The 18,731-nt window shown below is 40.9% G+C and overlaps 1 protein-coding gene across 6 annotated transcripts in view; it reads right to left on the bottom strand.

Annotated features, from left to right (window-relative positions):
• phactr2 (phosphatase and actin regulator 2) overlaps positions 1-13,249 on the bottom strand; it is a 57,897-nt gene extending 44,648 nt beyond the window's left edge. For 2 of the 6 annotated variants that reach the window (XM_090212902.1, XM_090212904.1), the window contains exon 1: positions 4,031-4,343. In XM_090212902.1, the coding sequence (XP_090069028.1) occupies positions 4,031-4,073 (43 nt within the window). In that variant the 5' untranslated portion in view covers positions 4,074-4,343. Of the gene's footprint in view, positions 1-4,030; positions 4,617-12,921 lie in introns of those variants that run through there. The other 4 variants (XM_090212903.1, XM_021576315.3, XM_021576317.3 and 1 more) reach the window with 4 other exon arrangements.
• Between the last annotated feature and the right edge of the window lie 5,482 nt (positions 13,250-18,731).

The raw sequence follows: 18,731 nt of genomic DNA, 5'->3' as shown, positions 1-18,731 counted from the left end.
AGTGTATTATTAGTGGTGGTCAGAAATCAGACATCCCCAAATGTCTGATCTTCAAATGTACTTTCCTACATGTGCACGCTGCAGGCCAGGTAGCCTGCTTTATGCTGATCAGGCTCGCGCACTCCATCAACAGGATAGAGGAACAACCAGACACATGCTCATATGGACCACTCCAAACAAGACAATAAAAACATTGACAAACCTCATAAATCATGGTATGAAATAAACCAAAACTTTTGAACTCTGCAAACAATGTTTCCATTCAGAGAATGACTGTAATTAATCCATTCATTAAGAGATATTAATGTAACCAAATGACAGAGATTAACTGTAAATGTACTCTTTTTATTATATATATATATATATATATATATATATAAATAAAACTTGGTGTATATATGTATTTATTATTATTTTATTTTTTTAAACATTTTATTTTACCTTTATTTAACTAGGCAAGTCAGTTAAGAACAAATTCTTATTCAATGATGGCCTACCCCGGCCAAACCTTGGACGACGCCGGGACAATTGTGCGCCGCCCTATGGGACTCCCATTCATGGCCAGATGTGATACAGCCTACTACTGGTGATATATGTAATGAGGAATTGATACAAATAAACAAAGGGCAAACAATTCACACAATGAAACAATTAATGTGCATGAATTGGCAGGAGACAGCTGAGCACATTCTGGAGAGCTGAGTGCATTCTGGAGAGCGATGAGCCCATATCTTCGCCACCAAAACCTCCCCTTCTTTTGTCTTAACATTTCAAATTATACTCAAGACATCATCTTCACACATATTTTTGATGCTTTTCACTGACAGGCACAACTCAATAATCAGCTAAGTCTATTGCCATGAGTGCTGCCAAAATTGAGGACAACCCAACAATGCAAAGCCTACTCGCCTGTGATTTGAAACAATCCACAGCAAAACAATTAAGAAGTTAATGATCCTCTGAGGCATTTGGAAAGTATTCACTTTTTCCACATTTCGTTACATTACAGCCTTATTTTAAAAAGGATTACATTCATGTGTTCCTCAATCTACACATAATACCCCATAATGACAAAACAAAAACAGTTTTTAATCATCTTTGCAAATGTATTAATAATAAAAAGCTGAAATATCACATTTACATAAGTATTCAGACCCTTTACTCAGTACTTTGTTGAAGCACCTTTGGCAGTGATTACAGCCGCAAGTCCTCCTGGATATGATGCTACGAGCTTGGCACACCTGTATTTGGGGAGTTTCACCTATTCTTCTCTGCACATCCTCTCAAGCTCCGTCAGGTTGGATGGGGAGCGTTGCACAGCTATTTTCAAGTCTCTCCAGAGATGTTCTATTGGGTTCAGTTCCGGGCTCTGGCTGGGCCACCCAAGGACATTCAGAGACTTGTCCCGAAGCCACTCCTGGGTTGTCCTGTTGGAAGGTGAACCTTGGCCCAGGTCTGAGGTCTTGAGCGCTCTGGAGCAGGTTTTCATCCAAGGAGCTCTCTGTACTTTGTTCCATTCATCTTTCCCTCGATTCTGACTAGTCTCCCGGTCCCTACCGCTGAAAAACATCCCCACAACAGGTTTCCTCCAGACGTGAAACTTGGCATTCAGGCCAAAGAGTTCAATCTTGGTTTCATCAGACCAGAGAATCTTGTTTCTCAGGATCTGAGTGTCCTTTAGGTGCCTTTTGGCAAACTCCAAGCAGGCAGTCATGTGCCTTTTACTGAGGAGTGGCTTCCGTATGGCCACTCTACCATAAAGGCCTGATTGGTGGAGTACTGCAGAGATGGTTGTCCTTCTGGAAGATTCTCCCATTTCCATTTCTGGAGCTCCTTCAGAGTGACCATCGGGTTCTTGGTCACCTCCCTGACCAAGGCCCTTCTCCCCGATTGCTCAGTTTGGTCGGGCGGCCAACTCCAAACTTCTTCGAGGGAGGCCACTGTGTTCTTAGGGATATTCAATGCTGCAGACATTTTTTGGTGCCCTTCCCCAGATCTGTGCCTTGACACAATACTCTCTCGTAACTCTACGGACAATTCCGTTGACCTCATGGCTTGGTTTTTGCTCTGACATGCACTGTCAATTGTGGGACCTTATATAGACAGGTGTGTGCCTTTCCAAATCATGTCCAATCAATTGAATTTACCACAGGTGGACTCCAATCAAGTTGAAAAAACATCTCAAGGATGATCAATGGAAACAGGATGCACCTGAGCTCAATTTCGAAAGTCTCAAAACAAAGGGTCTGAATACTTGTGTAAATAAGGTATCTGTTTATGTTTAATACATTTCGTTAAAAAAATCTAAAAACCTGTTTTTGCTTTGTCATTATGGGGATATTGTGTGTAGATTGAGGAGGAAAAATATTTATTTAATCAATTTTAGAATAAGGCTGTAACGTAAAACAAATGAGGAAAAAGAAAAGGGGTCTGAATACTTTGCGAATCCACTGTATAAACATTTGGAAAATGTTTTCCAATTTACTTTAGGAACCGCCACCTACGGTAGCTGATATTTAGAGCTTGAATAACCAAAATGCTGTCTTAAATCTTTGTCAGGTATCAGGACTATAAAGCCATTCCAACTGCCTGTTTTATAAACAGAGGCGACCACATGGATAGGCATTAATTAAAGTGCATTGTCGGCTGACACTGCATAGCCTAGGCTACTATTCTGCTGAGGGATAAAAGGAGGACCGCAATTTTTTGTCTCACCAAAGGTGGCATGCCGACAGAGACCACGCACATTTCTAAACCACCCACATATTACTGTAACTTTGACATCAATACAGTAATGTCAATTTGCTCGAGCATGTGTGACCAACCGGGTATTGAACACATGTCGTCTGCAAGACTACTGTGTTATCCCACTGGTCTCAGTCAGTTGTGGAAAAAGTACTAAAATGTCATTCTTGATTAAAAGTAAAGATACCTTAATAGAAAATGACTCAAATACAAGTGAAAGTCACCCAGTAAAATACTACTTGAGTAAAAGTCTAAAAGTATATATATTTTTTAAATATACTTAAGTATCAAAAGTAAAAGTATAAACCATTTCAAATTCCTTATATTAAGCAAACCAGATGGCACAATATTTGTTATATTTTTTTATTGATGGATAGCCAGGGTCACAACACTCAGACATAATTTACAAACAGAGCATTTGTGTTTAGTGAGTCCGCCAGATCAGAGGCAGTAGGGATGACTTTTTGATAAGTGTGTGAATTTGACAATTTTTCTGTCAAAATGTAACAAGTACTTTAGGGTGTCAGGGAAAATGTATGGACTAAAAAGTACATTATTTTCCTTAGGAATGTAGTGAAGTAAAAGCAGGCAAAGAAATAGTAAAGTACAGAAAACAACTTACTTTAAAGTATTTTTACTTAAGTACTTTACACCACTGGTCATTGTCGAGGTTTCGTTACTCATTGTGTGTATGATAATTCACCAAACCTACATGCCCCTGCTCTCTTTTGAAAAGACAACAGATGTGCTGATCAGTATCTCTCCCATTGAGTATGTAGCTCATAGTACTCAAACCGGTCAAAAGGAGAGTCAGAGCAGTTTGGTACTGGATTCTTTATTATGGAATAACCGTTCACTATTGCACAAATGATCTGTTTTGCATGTCTTCCAGTTTGCATTGCGATTTAGTTTGGGTATTGAAAACTGGTTTCGAAGATGAGTCATTGTTGACTCATTAGTTCCATGACTGATGAGCATAACGTAACCGTTAGTGGTACAAAGTATCCGATTCTTGTCAATCTCCTAATGCAAGACAATTATTCTAAAAGCTTTCTTTATGCATTCAAAATCAGTTGCAATGATGTAGATGCCCATGTACGATCACATTGGAGTAAAAGGAAAATAAGACCGATATTTTCAAGCAAACCAACTCACACTTGTTGAATATGTGCATTTCAAAAGGGTAAAGTTAGAAAAGTAAGACGAGTTAAAATTGTCAGACATTATCGACTTCCTGAACAATAAGATATATCTGTATGCGCGTGAATGAGGAAAGCAGACTCACCACTCGCATTTTGAGACAAGGAGGAGACAGAAGTCTGGCCCATTCTGTCTTCAATGGACCGCCAAACCAACAATCACGCGGTCCCCGATGAACTTTCACAATAAAGTCATCGCCAAATCCTAAAGTTAATTTGACCTACTTCAGGCCAATTGTTGGGTTAAAACTATTGAAAAAAACGTCGCTTGGTCTGAGAACCTCTGTTTAACCTCCCTCCGATTCAGCTCAAGAATGCCTGTCATTTCTTTATGCAGATTAGGATACTACCCGTCAGAGGTCGAAGGGAGGAATTCTCTACTACCAGAGAGGAAGAGGCGAAGCGAGGTGGTTTACTCCGCCCAAAATCTGTCCACGAAGTGAGGAATTTGTGTCTGGAGGCCAATGAGTGTGTCGAATTTGGTTAAAAATATATATATTGCAAATTTGCTACGTGCGATTTATTTGATCGAATATAACTTTCGTAATGCTTAGGTTGTTACAAGTGTACTGATATAAGTGGACGCACGTGTCATTCCAGCAACTTTGAACACATATTTGATATCAGAGTTGTGTCTGCCCTCTCATTGGCTATAATGTTCCCACCTGATCTGGCGTCCTCCTGCATGTCTTCCGCCTTTGTGAACAACGACTCCCGTTGTTAGGGTGGAGACACGAGCATCTCGTCATTCTCCTTCCAGACCCATATCAAACATCTCCAATCCAAAGTTAAATCTAGAATTGGCTTCCTATTTCGCAACAAAGCATCCTTCACTCATGCTGCCAAACATACCCTTGTAAAACTGACCATCCTACCAACCCTCGACTTTGGCGATGTCATTTACAAAATAGCCTCCAATACCCTACTAAACAAATTGGATGCAGTCTATCACAGTGCAATCCGTTTTGTCACCAAAGCCCCATATACTACCCACCATTGCGACCTGTACGCTCTCGTTGGCTGGCCCTCGCTTCATACTCGTCGCCAAACCCTCTGGCTCCATGTCATCTACAAGACTCTGCTAGGTAAAGTCCCCCCTTATCTCAGCTCGCTGGTCACCATAGCATCTCCCACCTGTAGCACACGCTCCAGCAGGTATATCTCTCTAGTCACCCCCAAAACCAATTCTTTCTTTGGCCGCCTCTCCTTCCAGTTCTCTGCTGCCAATGACTGGAACGAACTACAAAAATCTCTGAAACTGGAAACACTTATCTCCCTCACTAGCTTTAAGCTCCAACTGTCAGAGCAGCTCACAGATTACTGCACCTGTACATAGCCCACCTATAATTTAGCCCAAACAACTACCTCTTTCCCTACTGTATTTAATTTATTTATTTATTTTGCTCCTTTGCACCCCATTATTTTTATTTCTACTTTGCACTTTGCATATTCTTCCATTGCAAATCTACCATTCCAGTGTTTTACTTGCTATACTGTATTTACTTTGCCACCATGGACTTTTTTTGCCTTTACCTCCCTTATCTCACCTCATTTGCTCACATCGTATATAGACTTGTTTATACTGTATTATTGACTGTATGTTTGTTTTACTCCATGTGTAACTCTGTGTCGTTGTATGTGTCGAACTGCTTTGCTTTATCTTGGCCAGGTCGCAATTGTAAATGAGAACTTGTTCTCAACTTGCCTACCTGGTTAAATAAAGGTGAAATAAATAAATAAATACAATTATAGCCACAATCTCTGGTATACTGCCCCAATAGCCTACAACCACCTCGGTGCCTATAACAGATGTAAATAGTTGGATGTCATTTAATCAACACAGTATAGATATTTTTCAACCACACAGTGACACCATAATACAATTACAGTGTTCAGATCTTCAAACTGATGGCAGTTTGAGGATTGCACAACAAGCAAACAATCTAAGATACAGGACTGTTTAGCTAGCACAGACTGGAGATATGGCCAAAATATAAAATCACAGTATTACATTTTCTTTTTAAGGTATGGTGCTATTTGATGTTATTTGATGTTTTTGAATAATACACGTTCTAAATTTTATTTTGGTAGTGTGTGACCCTAGGGTGGCAACACATGCATTCTAAGTGATTTCAATGGGTCTTTCTCCATTCTGATTGTTTTATACTGTTCAATTAAACTTCAACCAAAAATACTGACGACGATGAGACATTCTACAGGGAGGAGGTCAGAGACCTGGCAGTGTGGTGCCAGGACAACAGCCTCTCCTTCAACGTCAGAAAGACAAAGGAGCTGATCGTGGACTACAGGGAACAGAGGGCCGAGCACACCCCCATTCACATCGACAGGGCTGTAGTGGAGCGCTGTAGTGGAGCAGGTCGAGAGCGGGTCAAGTTCCTCAGTGTCCACATTACTACAGACCTATCATGTTCCAAACACACCAATACAGTCGTGAAGAGAGGGCGACAATGCCTCTTCCCCCCCAGGAGGCTTAAAAGGTTTGGCATGGGCCATCAGATCCTCAAAAAGTTATACAGCTGCAACATTGAGAGCATCTTGACTGGCTGCATCATCGCTTGGTATGGCAACTGCTTGGCATCCGACCGCAAGGCGCTACAGAGGGTAATGCATATGGCCAAGTACATCACTGGAGCTGAGCTCCATCCCATCCAGGACCTCTATACCAGGCGGTGTCAGAGGAATGCCCTAAAAATAATTTCAATGACTCCAGCCACCCGTCATAGACTGTTCTCTCTGCTACCAGACGGCAAGCGGTAACGGAGCACCACATCTGGGACCAAAAGGCTCCTAAACAGCTTCTACCACCAAGCCATAAGACTGCTGAACAGTTAATCAAATGGCTACCCGGACTATTTGCATTGACCCCCTTTCATATTTGATTTGTTTTGCACTGATATTCTTGCACTGGCTCTATGCACACTCACATATACTACACTGACACTTCAACACACACACACACACACACACACACACACACACACACACACACACACACACACACACACACACACACACACACACACACACACACACACACACACACACACACACAAACTACATACACTCACACACACAATACACACACATACGCATGCATATCGACACCATTCACACTCTTCACATACACTGCTACTCTGTTTATTACCTATCCTCATTGCCTAGGGACTTTTACCCTACCTACATGTACACATTACATCATATACCTCAACTACCTCGTACCCCTGCACATTGACTCGGTACCGTTACTCCTTGTATATACTGTAGCCTCGTTATTGTTATTTTATTGTGTTACGATTTACTTTTTATGCTAATCTTTTCTTAGGTAAGTAAGCATTCCTCAGTAAAGTCTACACCTGTTGTATTTGTCGCATGTGACAATATAACTTTTATTTTTTTAAATCTTTCAAATCACTATAATCATGGTATTGTTTTTTAGTGTTCTTTTTAGTTAGCTAGTTTAAAATAAATATGAACTCAGCACAAATTTTAAAATAGGTCTTTGAAAACGGAATAGAAAGTTTGTTTAATAATGTATTTGGCCAATGGAAAGCTTAGATCTACATAAATCATCTTAAATTGTCGGAAAATCTGAAAATTGTGGTGGAAAATTATGTTTTATTAAGACAGTACACATATTTTCCCAGTTCTTTTTCAGACGGTCCGCCATTAAAGCTAGTTGAGGAGGAAAATTATGCCTTTTCAGCCTGAATGGAGGATGCTTTATGTACTAGCCGGTCCACAGGGGACAAGAGTGTATTACCGGGAATGAACATCAATCTTAGAGATCTAGCGGCCACTGTCGGCTGCCTATGCTACTACCTGCACAACTTTATTATATCTATTATTTTGTATTTTCTTTTTTCCCACAACTTTCTTAGAGTGTAACAGCCATCCAAACAGTTCCTCTTTAGCTGTAGGCTATGGTTTGCTGAGAAGGAGAAAAAAGCCCTGAGTGAGCTGTATTGCCAGTGGGTGGGGACCACTCAGGAAGGCTCTCCAATTCCTGCCAAGAGCTGACGGAAACCAGCCCTCTCCTGCCTCCAGACCTTCTCTGAGCATTGGCTCATAGGCAGCTACATGGTGAACTTATCACCATAATCTATCTCCACGTTCTCCCACCTCCCTCCTATTCCATAGTGTATCTCCTAATGTTACAGCACGATCATTTGGAATTGGCAAAGCCAGCGCTGTACAATAAGCATATGCTGTTACTTTGGCCCTAAATGCTATGAGATCACCAGCCCTGAGCACACTCACACCATTTAAAAATACACCAAAGATGGCTGACTCTATTTCTTTTCGAGGCAAGAGGCTCAACCCGTGTGTTGGAGTGAACTCCAGCTTTCGACAGCCCGTGGGCAATGCGATTCTTATGTCATAGAGTGCTCTGCGGGGGCTCAGCTGACACCTTGGCTGCATGACGTGTGTTAGCAGGAGATAAAATACCTTCACATACCAAAACATGGGTATACTAAACAGTCCAGCACTGACACACACACTGACTACAACTTATACCTTAAGTAAGAGCATTGGCATTGTACAAATAGGGAAACTGTGAGTGTAGATAAAGTGAAATGTGCAAACTACTATATATAGAAGCTCAATTAAAGGACCAGGTAGTGTTGACATGTAGGAAAATTTGAATCATGATTAATGGCCAGAATGTATGTACATAATAGGGTCTATGGTGAGTTGATATACAGAGTAGCCTAATGAAAAGAGGCTGTAAAAATGAATTGGCCTTTGCAGAGACTGTTTGGTTTAGGTGCAGGGCTGCCATCTACTGTTTAATAAACAATGTTCTGTATACAAGGATTTATTGAAACTATACCATAAATCAAAATCAGACCTAAGAAAAGTGTTACCAAAATGTTCCACAGTACATGGAGAAACATAACATTAGCCTTATAATATTGAACACAATCACGGCTCATATATTTCTACATCACTATAACACTGCTGATTCATTGTGGTCTGACACTATGCAAATGTGGACAACCTGCCTCGTATGATACAGCATACAAATTATGTTTTGCTTTGTAAAACACAGAATGAAGACAATTTACTGTTAAGAACCCATAGGGGGCGCTCAATTGGCCCAGCGTCGTCTGGGTTAGGGGAGGGTTTGGCAGTCATTGAAAAATAAGAATTTGTTCTTAACTGGCTTGCCTAGTTAAAAAAAGGTTAAATAAATAAAATAAATATATATATGCTTATAATAATTGCAGGTGTAGGATGTTCATTTGATCACTCTTGTTGCTGAGAATATTTCTACACCGCAGGAAATTCAGATGAGCTTTGTGATTTACATACATTCTCTGAAAACTCGCACTAATACTAACACACATATTAACAGTATTGCACTTTTCATGTAGCCTAATTTTGTCCAGCTAACAGCCAAACCACCGATCAAGTAACATTATGGACTAAACGTTCAAATCCTGTTGCTGCAGAATTATTTTGCTGTGACAATACTGGTCAAATTAAGATCCAACATTTGTACTAAAGCATTACTAGTCAGCTTTAAGTAAAGTGTTACCAAACATTGCTCTAGAGATGAAAGCCTGCAGTGGCATAGGAAGGAAATCCCTGAGGACTATAACCAATGTGCAGTCTAAGTGGATATGGAAGGGAATTGATTTTTGATTGGCCAAGAGTATATTCTTTACTTATCAACCTCTCCACAAGAACCCAAATACAGCCCCATGAATCTATCAGTGCTAATACACTTATTCCCCAGCTAGCCCTACAACTTCTTCAGTTCCTGAATGTATTGATAGGTATGTTGGGACAGCCTACTTTTACAAATCACTGGGTAAATACTAAGTTAAAAATAGTACAACATTTATATTGTTTCAATACTTGACAAGTAATTATGTATGGCCTAATTACTTTGCTATTCTAGTACAATTTCCGCTCAGCATTATCCTAATTATTAATTATGAAGAAGGCCCAGTAGTAGGAAGTGAAATAGCGTAATGGATACTGACTGTATGTCTTTGTATTGTTACAGTATACCTCACTCATTGACTAATGGCCAAGGATGAAAAAGGAACTGCACTGTAACAGGATGTCTGAGAAAATAGCTCGATGGGCACACAGCTCATCGACATGTGGAGGAAAAAGAGAAAGAGTCATACATTATTAAGCAGCAATCTCAGAAAAAAATTCACGGTAATTATTGTTTAAGTGGTGCTTTTTAGTTCTTCCTCCTTTAGATTATTTATTTATTAACCTCAAATGTGGAACCAAAGGGAATGTGTTCCAAAGTGTTGGTAAACAATCTTTTATATAACCTAGTTTCTATCTGTCTAAAATGACAGCAAAACCATGGTGAACATCTCTAACTGTGTCATAACAAATTTGATACATTCAGTGCTCTGAATCGACTTAGGTCCCATACTATATGACCTGTTCTGCATGAAGGATTGAGTGGAGCAGACAGGACCGTTTGCCCATACAGGTAATTGCTATTAGATCCAAAAAGCAAAGGCCTAGTTTCGCTATCAAGCACTGGGAAATAATTGGATGGTCGTTGAGTTTGTCAAGTTGCTTATAGTCTAATCACACAGAGCTAAGTGTCAGTGAGTGCATTCAGATTACAGGCGGCAGTACAGTACACATTGAAGTGAATTTATGTGATGGACCCAGCTAATATTTGCTGTTATAGAGGTTTTTAAGAAAGGAATTAAGTTATACCATTTCGGCATTCCATTCCAACAGTTAAAAGACAAAAATGAAAATGGCATTATATGAGCTAGAGAGGTGCAAGCACGTACTCATACTTCCAATGGTAGAGAAGGGATGGTAACTATGTTTTGCATGTGCAATTTGCACCACAGTTTGATTCTGTATGCTGCAACCTCAACCTTTCATCACATACACAAATCATTAGCGATTACATACAAATACTATATATACCTGTATGGTATATTAAGAAAAAAAATAACATTGACATATCAGAATGATCTACTTTATACACAACATGATTAGATTTGATCTTCTCCACAAGCAAACTATTATTGAAACTGATACCAGTTACTTTGTTACTTTGTTTGGATGGCGTGAATCTATCATTACGGGACCACTTCACTTCCTACACCTAAATGTTGTAGATATACAAATCAATACATGGCATCCTGTCAGTAAGTAGATTATTTTCCCTGGTCTGGATGGCTCTTATTTTGAAATCTAGGCTGCTTAATAATAGCCCATTGCAGAGAGAATTGAGAGCATTATATTTCACAGTGCAGAGAAATTGGGGCTTAATGATCAAGTACAGGTTCACTATGAGAGAGAGGAGACAACAACAGACTCAGCCAGAGACAGAGGTCTACACACCCATTGCTCATTCACAAAAAAATAAACAATGTAGGACTGTTTGTTTCTTGAAAAATCACCACCACTACCTGCAGCAAAGGAGACATCTGATCTTCCTCAATTAGAATCCAATTGTCTTTGTTCAGACGTTTCATGCTGCTAAGGTTATTGATGCTTAGTGTCATTGATTTTTACCATTATTACAGTTACTTTGGTCCCTTTCCAAGACTGAACCATTACACTGCCACAATGTCCTGTTGTTTGTACCAAGACTGGTCTGCTGCTTCAAGGGTATACGCTGCCACACTGTACTAAAGTTCTTTCAATTAAAAGTTCGATTGAAAGTACAACATAAAACTAGACAAAATAATCAAACATTTGTCAGAATGCATTTAATCATTAACCAATGGAAATAGTACAACATTTCCCACCATGGAGTGCATCTATTTTGGGGTATGGTTGATTGTGACAGAATAAACCAACTTTCAGCATTAGTAATGCCACACGGAAGAGTTGAGAAATTAGTTTTCACTCTTTGTTGAGTTTTGTGAAATAAACAAAGGAGTAAGCAGATCCTATCAATCACTTTAAATGACTTTAGCCTTGTCAAGCCTTGGGGTTTTCTACATCAATATGACACTGCTGATTCACTGTGGTCTGAGGCGATGCAAACGTGGACAACCTGCCTCGTATGATACAGAATACAAATTATGTTTTGCATTGTAAAACAAATATTGAAGAGCACAACCTGGACCATATGAAATCATGGGTAAAGAAATATACAAAGCTGTAACAGACACACACAAAGTCATGCAGGATGGCTTTGTTTCGCATCTTTGTATACATTACATCATTGTTTGTTACTACTGTAGAATTATCATAGTGGCAGTTGATATATTTCTGTGTGGGCAATCTATGTACTTAGTTCTCCTTGTCAGTCCACTTTCTCCAATACAAGTTGCATTTGAACAGGAGTTATGGCATGAGTTAATAGACTTGGCTAAATGTTATGACATTCACAGTGTGGCAAACGTAATTAAACATATAAAATGACATCAACTAAATATAGACGGACCGTAATGCACTACTAAAGAATAAGTCATCATACCCTGTCACTAGATATGACTATACGATAAGTTATGTGATGATGATGCATGTAATATTATTAAATGTAATCTCTCAAAGTGATAAGGCCATGTGTTTTGTCGTTATTTAATCAAATAACTACAACACAAACCAGGTTTCGAAACAATTTAGGCAAAAAAGAAGTAATTTAAACAACTGTAAACCAACAACCATCACATTACAGGCAAGGGTCTATTTGCCTGGCGGTGTTCCCTGAACAGCTGATCTGAATACACAGAGGGAAACTCATAAAGGTCCTTTTCAATAGGCTTGCAAAGTAGGGTACTTAGCAATCACAGCTGGCTCTAGGTGACCCTCTTCATGCACAGTCCAGGGGCAATTTTGCCAACAGAGAACATTAGAGAGCTCCTACTATCAACTACTGTACAGTACACACACACAGTAACTTTGACAACAAGCACAAAGACAAGAAACTCTCACACCCACAGACACACTCAAATAGACACAATAACATAGACACACACACAGAGACAGAGTAAAGGGCACTCACGAGCATGTTCCATGACTGGAAGAGGAGAAAGCGATCACCCTTGTAAGCAGATCCTTTCTTTTCCTCGTCTCTTTCTCTCTCTCTCTCTCTCTCTCTCTCTCTCTCTCTCTGTCTCTCGTGCAGAGAGATGTCTCTCTCTCTCTCTCTTTCTCGTGCAGGGAGATGGCTCTCTCTCCCTCTCTCTCTCTCTCTCTCTCTCTCTCTCTCTCTCTATCTCTCTCTCTCTCTCTCTCTCTCGTGCAGGGAGATGTCTCTCTCTCTCTCTCTTGTGCAGGGAGCTAGCTCTCTGACATTCATCAGTGTTCCTCACTGCCTGCCTCTCTTCAGTGGACCTGACCATGAAGCAGCCCAGGGAGCACAGGGGGATGACACAACAACCATTACCTCCATTAGCAGGGCCTGATTGAGCCAGTCTGGAACCTTCCTGTCCACTGGGGCTTTTAGCTGCAGCCTGAGGCCACGGGAAGAGAGAAATATAGAGGGAAGGAGAGAGAAAGGGGGAGGGTGGGAGGGAGCTCTGCAACCTTCATTAAAGCCAGACTAATTCCATTGCTGCTATTCACCTACATTTTTAGATGATCTCTGCACCCCAGACTCCATGTGTCAATACCCATCACGATTATCAGAGAAAAAATGGGAAAGTTATGTGAGCGTGCTTGATGCTTGAAGTCGTTGAACAAGTGGGTTTGAGGGATCCAATCTCCACTGTGTGAAAAATCTTTTTTTTTAAAGCACAGTGTTGAAATTGGACATTGTTCTAAAAGGAATGAGTCATACTTGACAAGATAACGACTGCAAGTACTGCCACTTATGTATTCCACTCACAACCTGTCTTGTCTCCCAGGAACCAACACCTGGTAATGTAATAGCTGAAGAACCATGGGGTTTTTTTTATGTATTTTTTATTTTACCTTTATTTAACTTGGCAAGTCAGTTAAGAACAAATTCTTATTTTCAATGAGGGCCTAGGAACTGACTGCCTTGTTCAGGGGCACAACTACAGATTTTTACCTTGTCAGCTCGGGGATTCGATTTTGCAACCTTTCGGTTACAATTATTGCCCCTGACCAGCTTAATGCCCTTTATTGCCCCTGACCAGCATGATGCCCTTTATTGCCCCTGACCAGCTTAATGCCCTTTATTGTCCCTGACCAGCTTGATGCCCTTTATTGCCCCTGACCAGCTTAATGCCCTTTATTGTCCCTGACCAGCTTGATGCCCTTTATTGCCCCTGACCAGCTTAATGCCCTTTATTGTCCCTGACCAGCTTGATGCCCTTTATTGCCCCTGACCAGCTTGATGCCCTTTATTGCCCCTGACCAGCTTAATGCCCTTTATTGCCCCTGACCAGCTTAATGCCATTTATTGTCCCTGACCAGCTTGATGCCCTTTATTGCCCCTGACCAGCTTGATGCCCTTTATTGCCCCTGACCAGCTTAATGCCCTTTATTGCCCCTGACCAGCTTAATGCCCTTTATTGTCCCTGACCAGCTTGATGCCCTTTATTGCCCCTGACCAGCTTAATGCCCTTTATTGCCCCTGACCAGCTTAATGCCCTTTATTGCCCCTGACCAGCATGATGCCCTTTATTGCCCCTGACCAGCTTAATGCCCTTTATTGTCCCTGACCAGCTTGATGCCCTTTATTGCCCCTGACCAGCTTAATGCCCTTTATTGCCCCTGACCAGCTTGATGCCCTTTATTGCCCCTGACCAGCTTGATGCCCTTTATTGCCCCTGACCAGCTTGATGCCCTTTATTGCCCCTGACCAGCTTAATGCCCTTTATTGTCCCTGACCAGCTTGATGCCCTTTATTGCCCCTGACCAGCTTAATGCCCTTTATTGTCCCTGACCAGCTTGATGCCCTTTATTGCCCCTGACCAGCTTGATGCCCTTTATTGCCCCTGACCAGCTTAATGCCCTTTATTGCCCCTGACCAGCTTGATGCCCTTTATTGTCCCTGACCAGCTTGATGCCCTTTATTGCCCCTGACCAGCTTAATGCCCTTTATTGTCCCTGACCAGCTTGATGCCCTTTATTGCCCCTGACCAGCTTAATGCCCTTTATTGCCCCTGACCAACTTGATGCCCTTTATTGCCCCTGACCAGCTTAATGCCCTTTATTGTCCCTGACCAGCTTGATGCCCTTTATTGCCCCTGACCAGCTTAATGCCCTTTATTGTCCCTGACCAGCTTGATGCCCTTTATTGCCCCTGACCAGCTTGATGCCCTTTATTGCCCCTGACCAACTTGATGCCTAATTTAGGACATTGTGTAAATTATACACACTGAGAATAAACCCCAACACTCCCATCCCTAATGGTGTTACAACTGAACCGCATTACTGAAAAAGCTTCTCAATTCTCAATGTCATAGTCCATGTTAAATTTCCACCAGTGTTTCAACAAAAGGTAATTGAATGTACTGTATTTAATCATTATTGTGTGAACAGCATTATTACAAGTTACAACATGGTGACAATATCCTCCTTGTCCTGTTGGTCTTCCAGAAACAAATGACCTAAAGTATGACATTAACTGAGCTGAGTTACTGTTTGACAATTGGGTCAGCTCATGTGGGAGGAAATTGTAAGGCAGTTCTGTACGTATTTTTGACAGTGACAGCGGAAACAACTTTGTATTCGAGGCTCTTTAAGCAATGATAAACACAGTGAGCCACTGACGTGGCACAGTCAGGTTGTTGTATAACTTTAAGTCACGCTGTCCCTTTTAAAGGTTGAGTTTTACTGTCGGAACTTATAAACCATGGTCATGGAACAAAGTATGATATGTGGCAGCAGCATAGATGCAGATATTCAGAACTATTTTGTAACTTGACCCATGAGGATGAGTCATTACTATAACTGTAAAGACAGCAAAACTAAATAAACCTTTTATAAGCAATTAAAAAACATAAGGCTTTCTCCACCCCTCCACCGGGTGTCTCCCATTTCCCCCCATTTTCCCCTGTGTACTTACTATATCTGCGTTTCCTGTTGATCTGCTGCTAGTTCGTCTTATCTCATCAAGTCTTACCAGCGTTCTCCCATTTTCAGCAGCATCTCTAGTTTCTGTTTTCTAGTCCTCCGGGTTCTGACCATTCTGCCTGCCCTGACCCTGAGTCTACCTTCCGTTCTATCCCGTTCTATTGGCGCTGTCTTAGAATACCGACCTCTGCCTGCCCTAGACCGGCCATTTGCCTGCCCCTGTTTTGTAATAAACATCTGAGATTCAAACTGTCTGCCTCCTGTGTCTGCATCTGTGTCTTATCCTGAGTCATGTTAATAAGACCCAGCTTATTGGCATCGCCGTCTCACAGGGCCACGATTTTGCATTCAAGAGAGCTCATAACACTTGGAAACTTGAGCAAGGAAGATGTTGGAGCCGTTTTTCCCTGCGTCCCCCGCAGGTTAGTGGGGGTAAAGCCAGGAATAGATGTCTGTTCATGTCGGTGCCTGATGGACAGGCTCAGGAAGACTAATTTACTGTAACGTCATGCCAGCAGACTGAACACTTCACAATGGCAGGCCCTTCAAAACAGATTGAACTCAGATAAGTTGTCTAACAGTGACTCTCTGGCACAACTGTAATCTACTTCACAAAGAGATATTGAAGTTGTAACTTCAATGAGTTGGGTGAAAATACTTGTCCTACTTTATCCCAGAAGCTTCACTCTATGCGTGTCGGTCACAACTCAAGATGAGGATATGACTCGAAAACAATGACAATAAAACAGGAATGTAGTGGGACAACTTGATCCGGACATAAATATCTGCTCTCAAATTAGACCAGGATCAACCAGGTTCTCCAATCCATGAGGGGATACGGTCAACAGCTGAGGGAAGATCATTTCAGGGGAGGAGAACTTTGGGATGGTGTTCTGCTGTGTTGAAATAGTCCCAGTCAGCTAGAGACAATTAATTGAGCACATCAGCCGAAATCACTCTGAAATTATCTTAGTTAGAGGCAGCCATCTGTGTACCCACACAGCTGCCTGCATAGAGATACTGTATAGAGCGTATAATGTTCTAATTCTAACTGCTAACTGCTTAGATTACCCTCTTTTACTTTCAGTTCCTTTCTGGCACTTTCCAAGTCATCCCAGGTTAGGGACTGATTGCTTTAAGAGAAAGAAGCTCACTTCCCTTCGATCCAGCACCACCCGCAGTTACTACAGGTCCTAGTAAAGGGTTGTACTTTCCTAGAAAATCATTTCCCCCTAACTAATCCAGCTGTAACCATGTAGTAATTAACACACAAACATAGCATGTTTTGATGTTTATTGATACTATATTACCACACCAGTTAGGCCTGTTGAGAAACCAAGGAGCCTGCTACAGTACAAATTCTCACAGAATGTAGTCTGAGCATCTTTTACATGACATAATGTACATTGTTAATGACCTAGCTATGATTGAATGAAATGCTAGATATGTTGAAAACACAAGTACTACCACAATATAAAAAGCTGTATTGTGTTAAACATAGGCAGTAGCAAAGGGCACAGAAAGTCTGATGCGTAGTCATTTGGGGTGTAAAATTTTAACTAATTGTCTATTTTGGGAGTATTGTACAAAAAGGGCACAATGTGCACAGGGTGCTACACTGCCTGCCTTCCTGACTGCGTAATTACATGACTAATTACATGACTAATTTAGTGTAAGGAGGAACAGTCTATTATTTCCAAGTAGACATTTATTGTGGTGATGTGTGGCCTTGTACTATTATGTGTATAAGAAGACCACAACAGTGTTAGATTAATCATTCTTATTGAGTATGCAAATATATTTTTGTCATTTAGCAGACATTCTAATCCAGAGCGATTTACATGAGCAATTAGGGTTTGGTGCCTTACTCAAGGGCACATCAGCAGATTTTTCACCTAGTCAACTCTGGGATTCTAACCAGTGACCTTTCGGTTACTGGCCCAATGCTCTTAACCGCTAGGCTGCCTGCCGACATGTTGGCTTGAGATCAGTGGAGGCTGCTAAGGGGAGGACGACTCATAATAATGTCTGGAATGGCGTGTAATGGCTGGAATGGAATGGTATCAAACACATGACGTGTTTGATACCATTCCATCCACTTCATTCTGGCCATTATTATGAGCCATCCTCCCCTCAGCAGCCTCCACTGTTTGAGATACATTTCAGATACAACAGACACAGGCAGTGAACTCAAACAGAAGGAGCTTTTCCCCCTCTTGTGGCTTTTTCAGACACTACCATATCTCCCAGAAAACATTCAGCATTTCCTGCCATTACTCTACAGTACAGGTATAGGATCAAAATGTTAGCCAGTCTGCTACAGCAGGGATATAATCCTGCAGAAACAGGAAATATGGATTATTATGGATTATAATTATTGGACATTTTTGTAGGGGTTGCTATTGGGGGTGATATTGCCTTCTCCTGTTGATGAAAATTACTTCAAACAAAATTATGTAGATATATTACCATATTGGCCAAAGCCTTGACATTGTGCGCACGTACTGTGTGAGAACATTATGACTACATCAATGGTCTTGTGAAACATATAAACATTGTCACACCTGTGTTTATTAAATCAAGAAACAAAACAGATATGGCGTTCATCCTGCTCTTCTGAACGTTATGGAATATCTCACAAACAAAGTATGTCTTCCCTAACCATCTCAAATTAAATCAAATTGTATTTGTCACATGCTTCGTAAACAACAGGTGTAGTCGACAACCTTGTAACCCATTTCAGTGTCGTTCATTAAACTCAACTAAAATAATTACTTCAATTTCAGCAAGCAAAACTACACTGAACAAAAATATAAACACAACATG

This window comes from Oncorhynchus mykiss, chromosome 20 (assembly GCF_057628025.1).
Source record: "Oncorhynchus mykiss isolate SJ-2025 chromosome 20, ASM5762802v1, whole genome shotgun sequence".
Lineage (NCBI taxonomy): Eukaryota > Metazoa > Chordata > Actinopteri > Salmoniformes > Salmonidae > Oncorhynchus > Oncorhynchus mykiss.
This window is presented reverse-complemented; position numbering and strand designations above follow the sequence as displayed.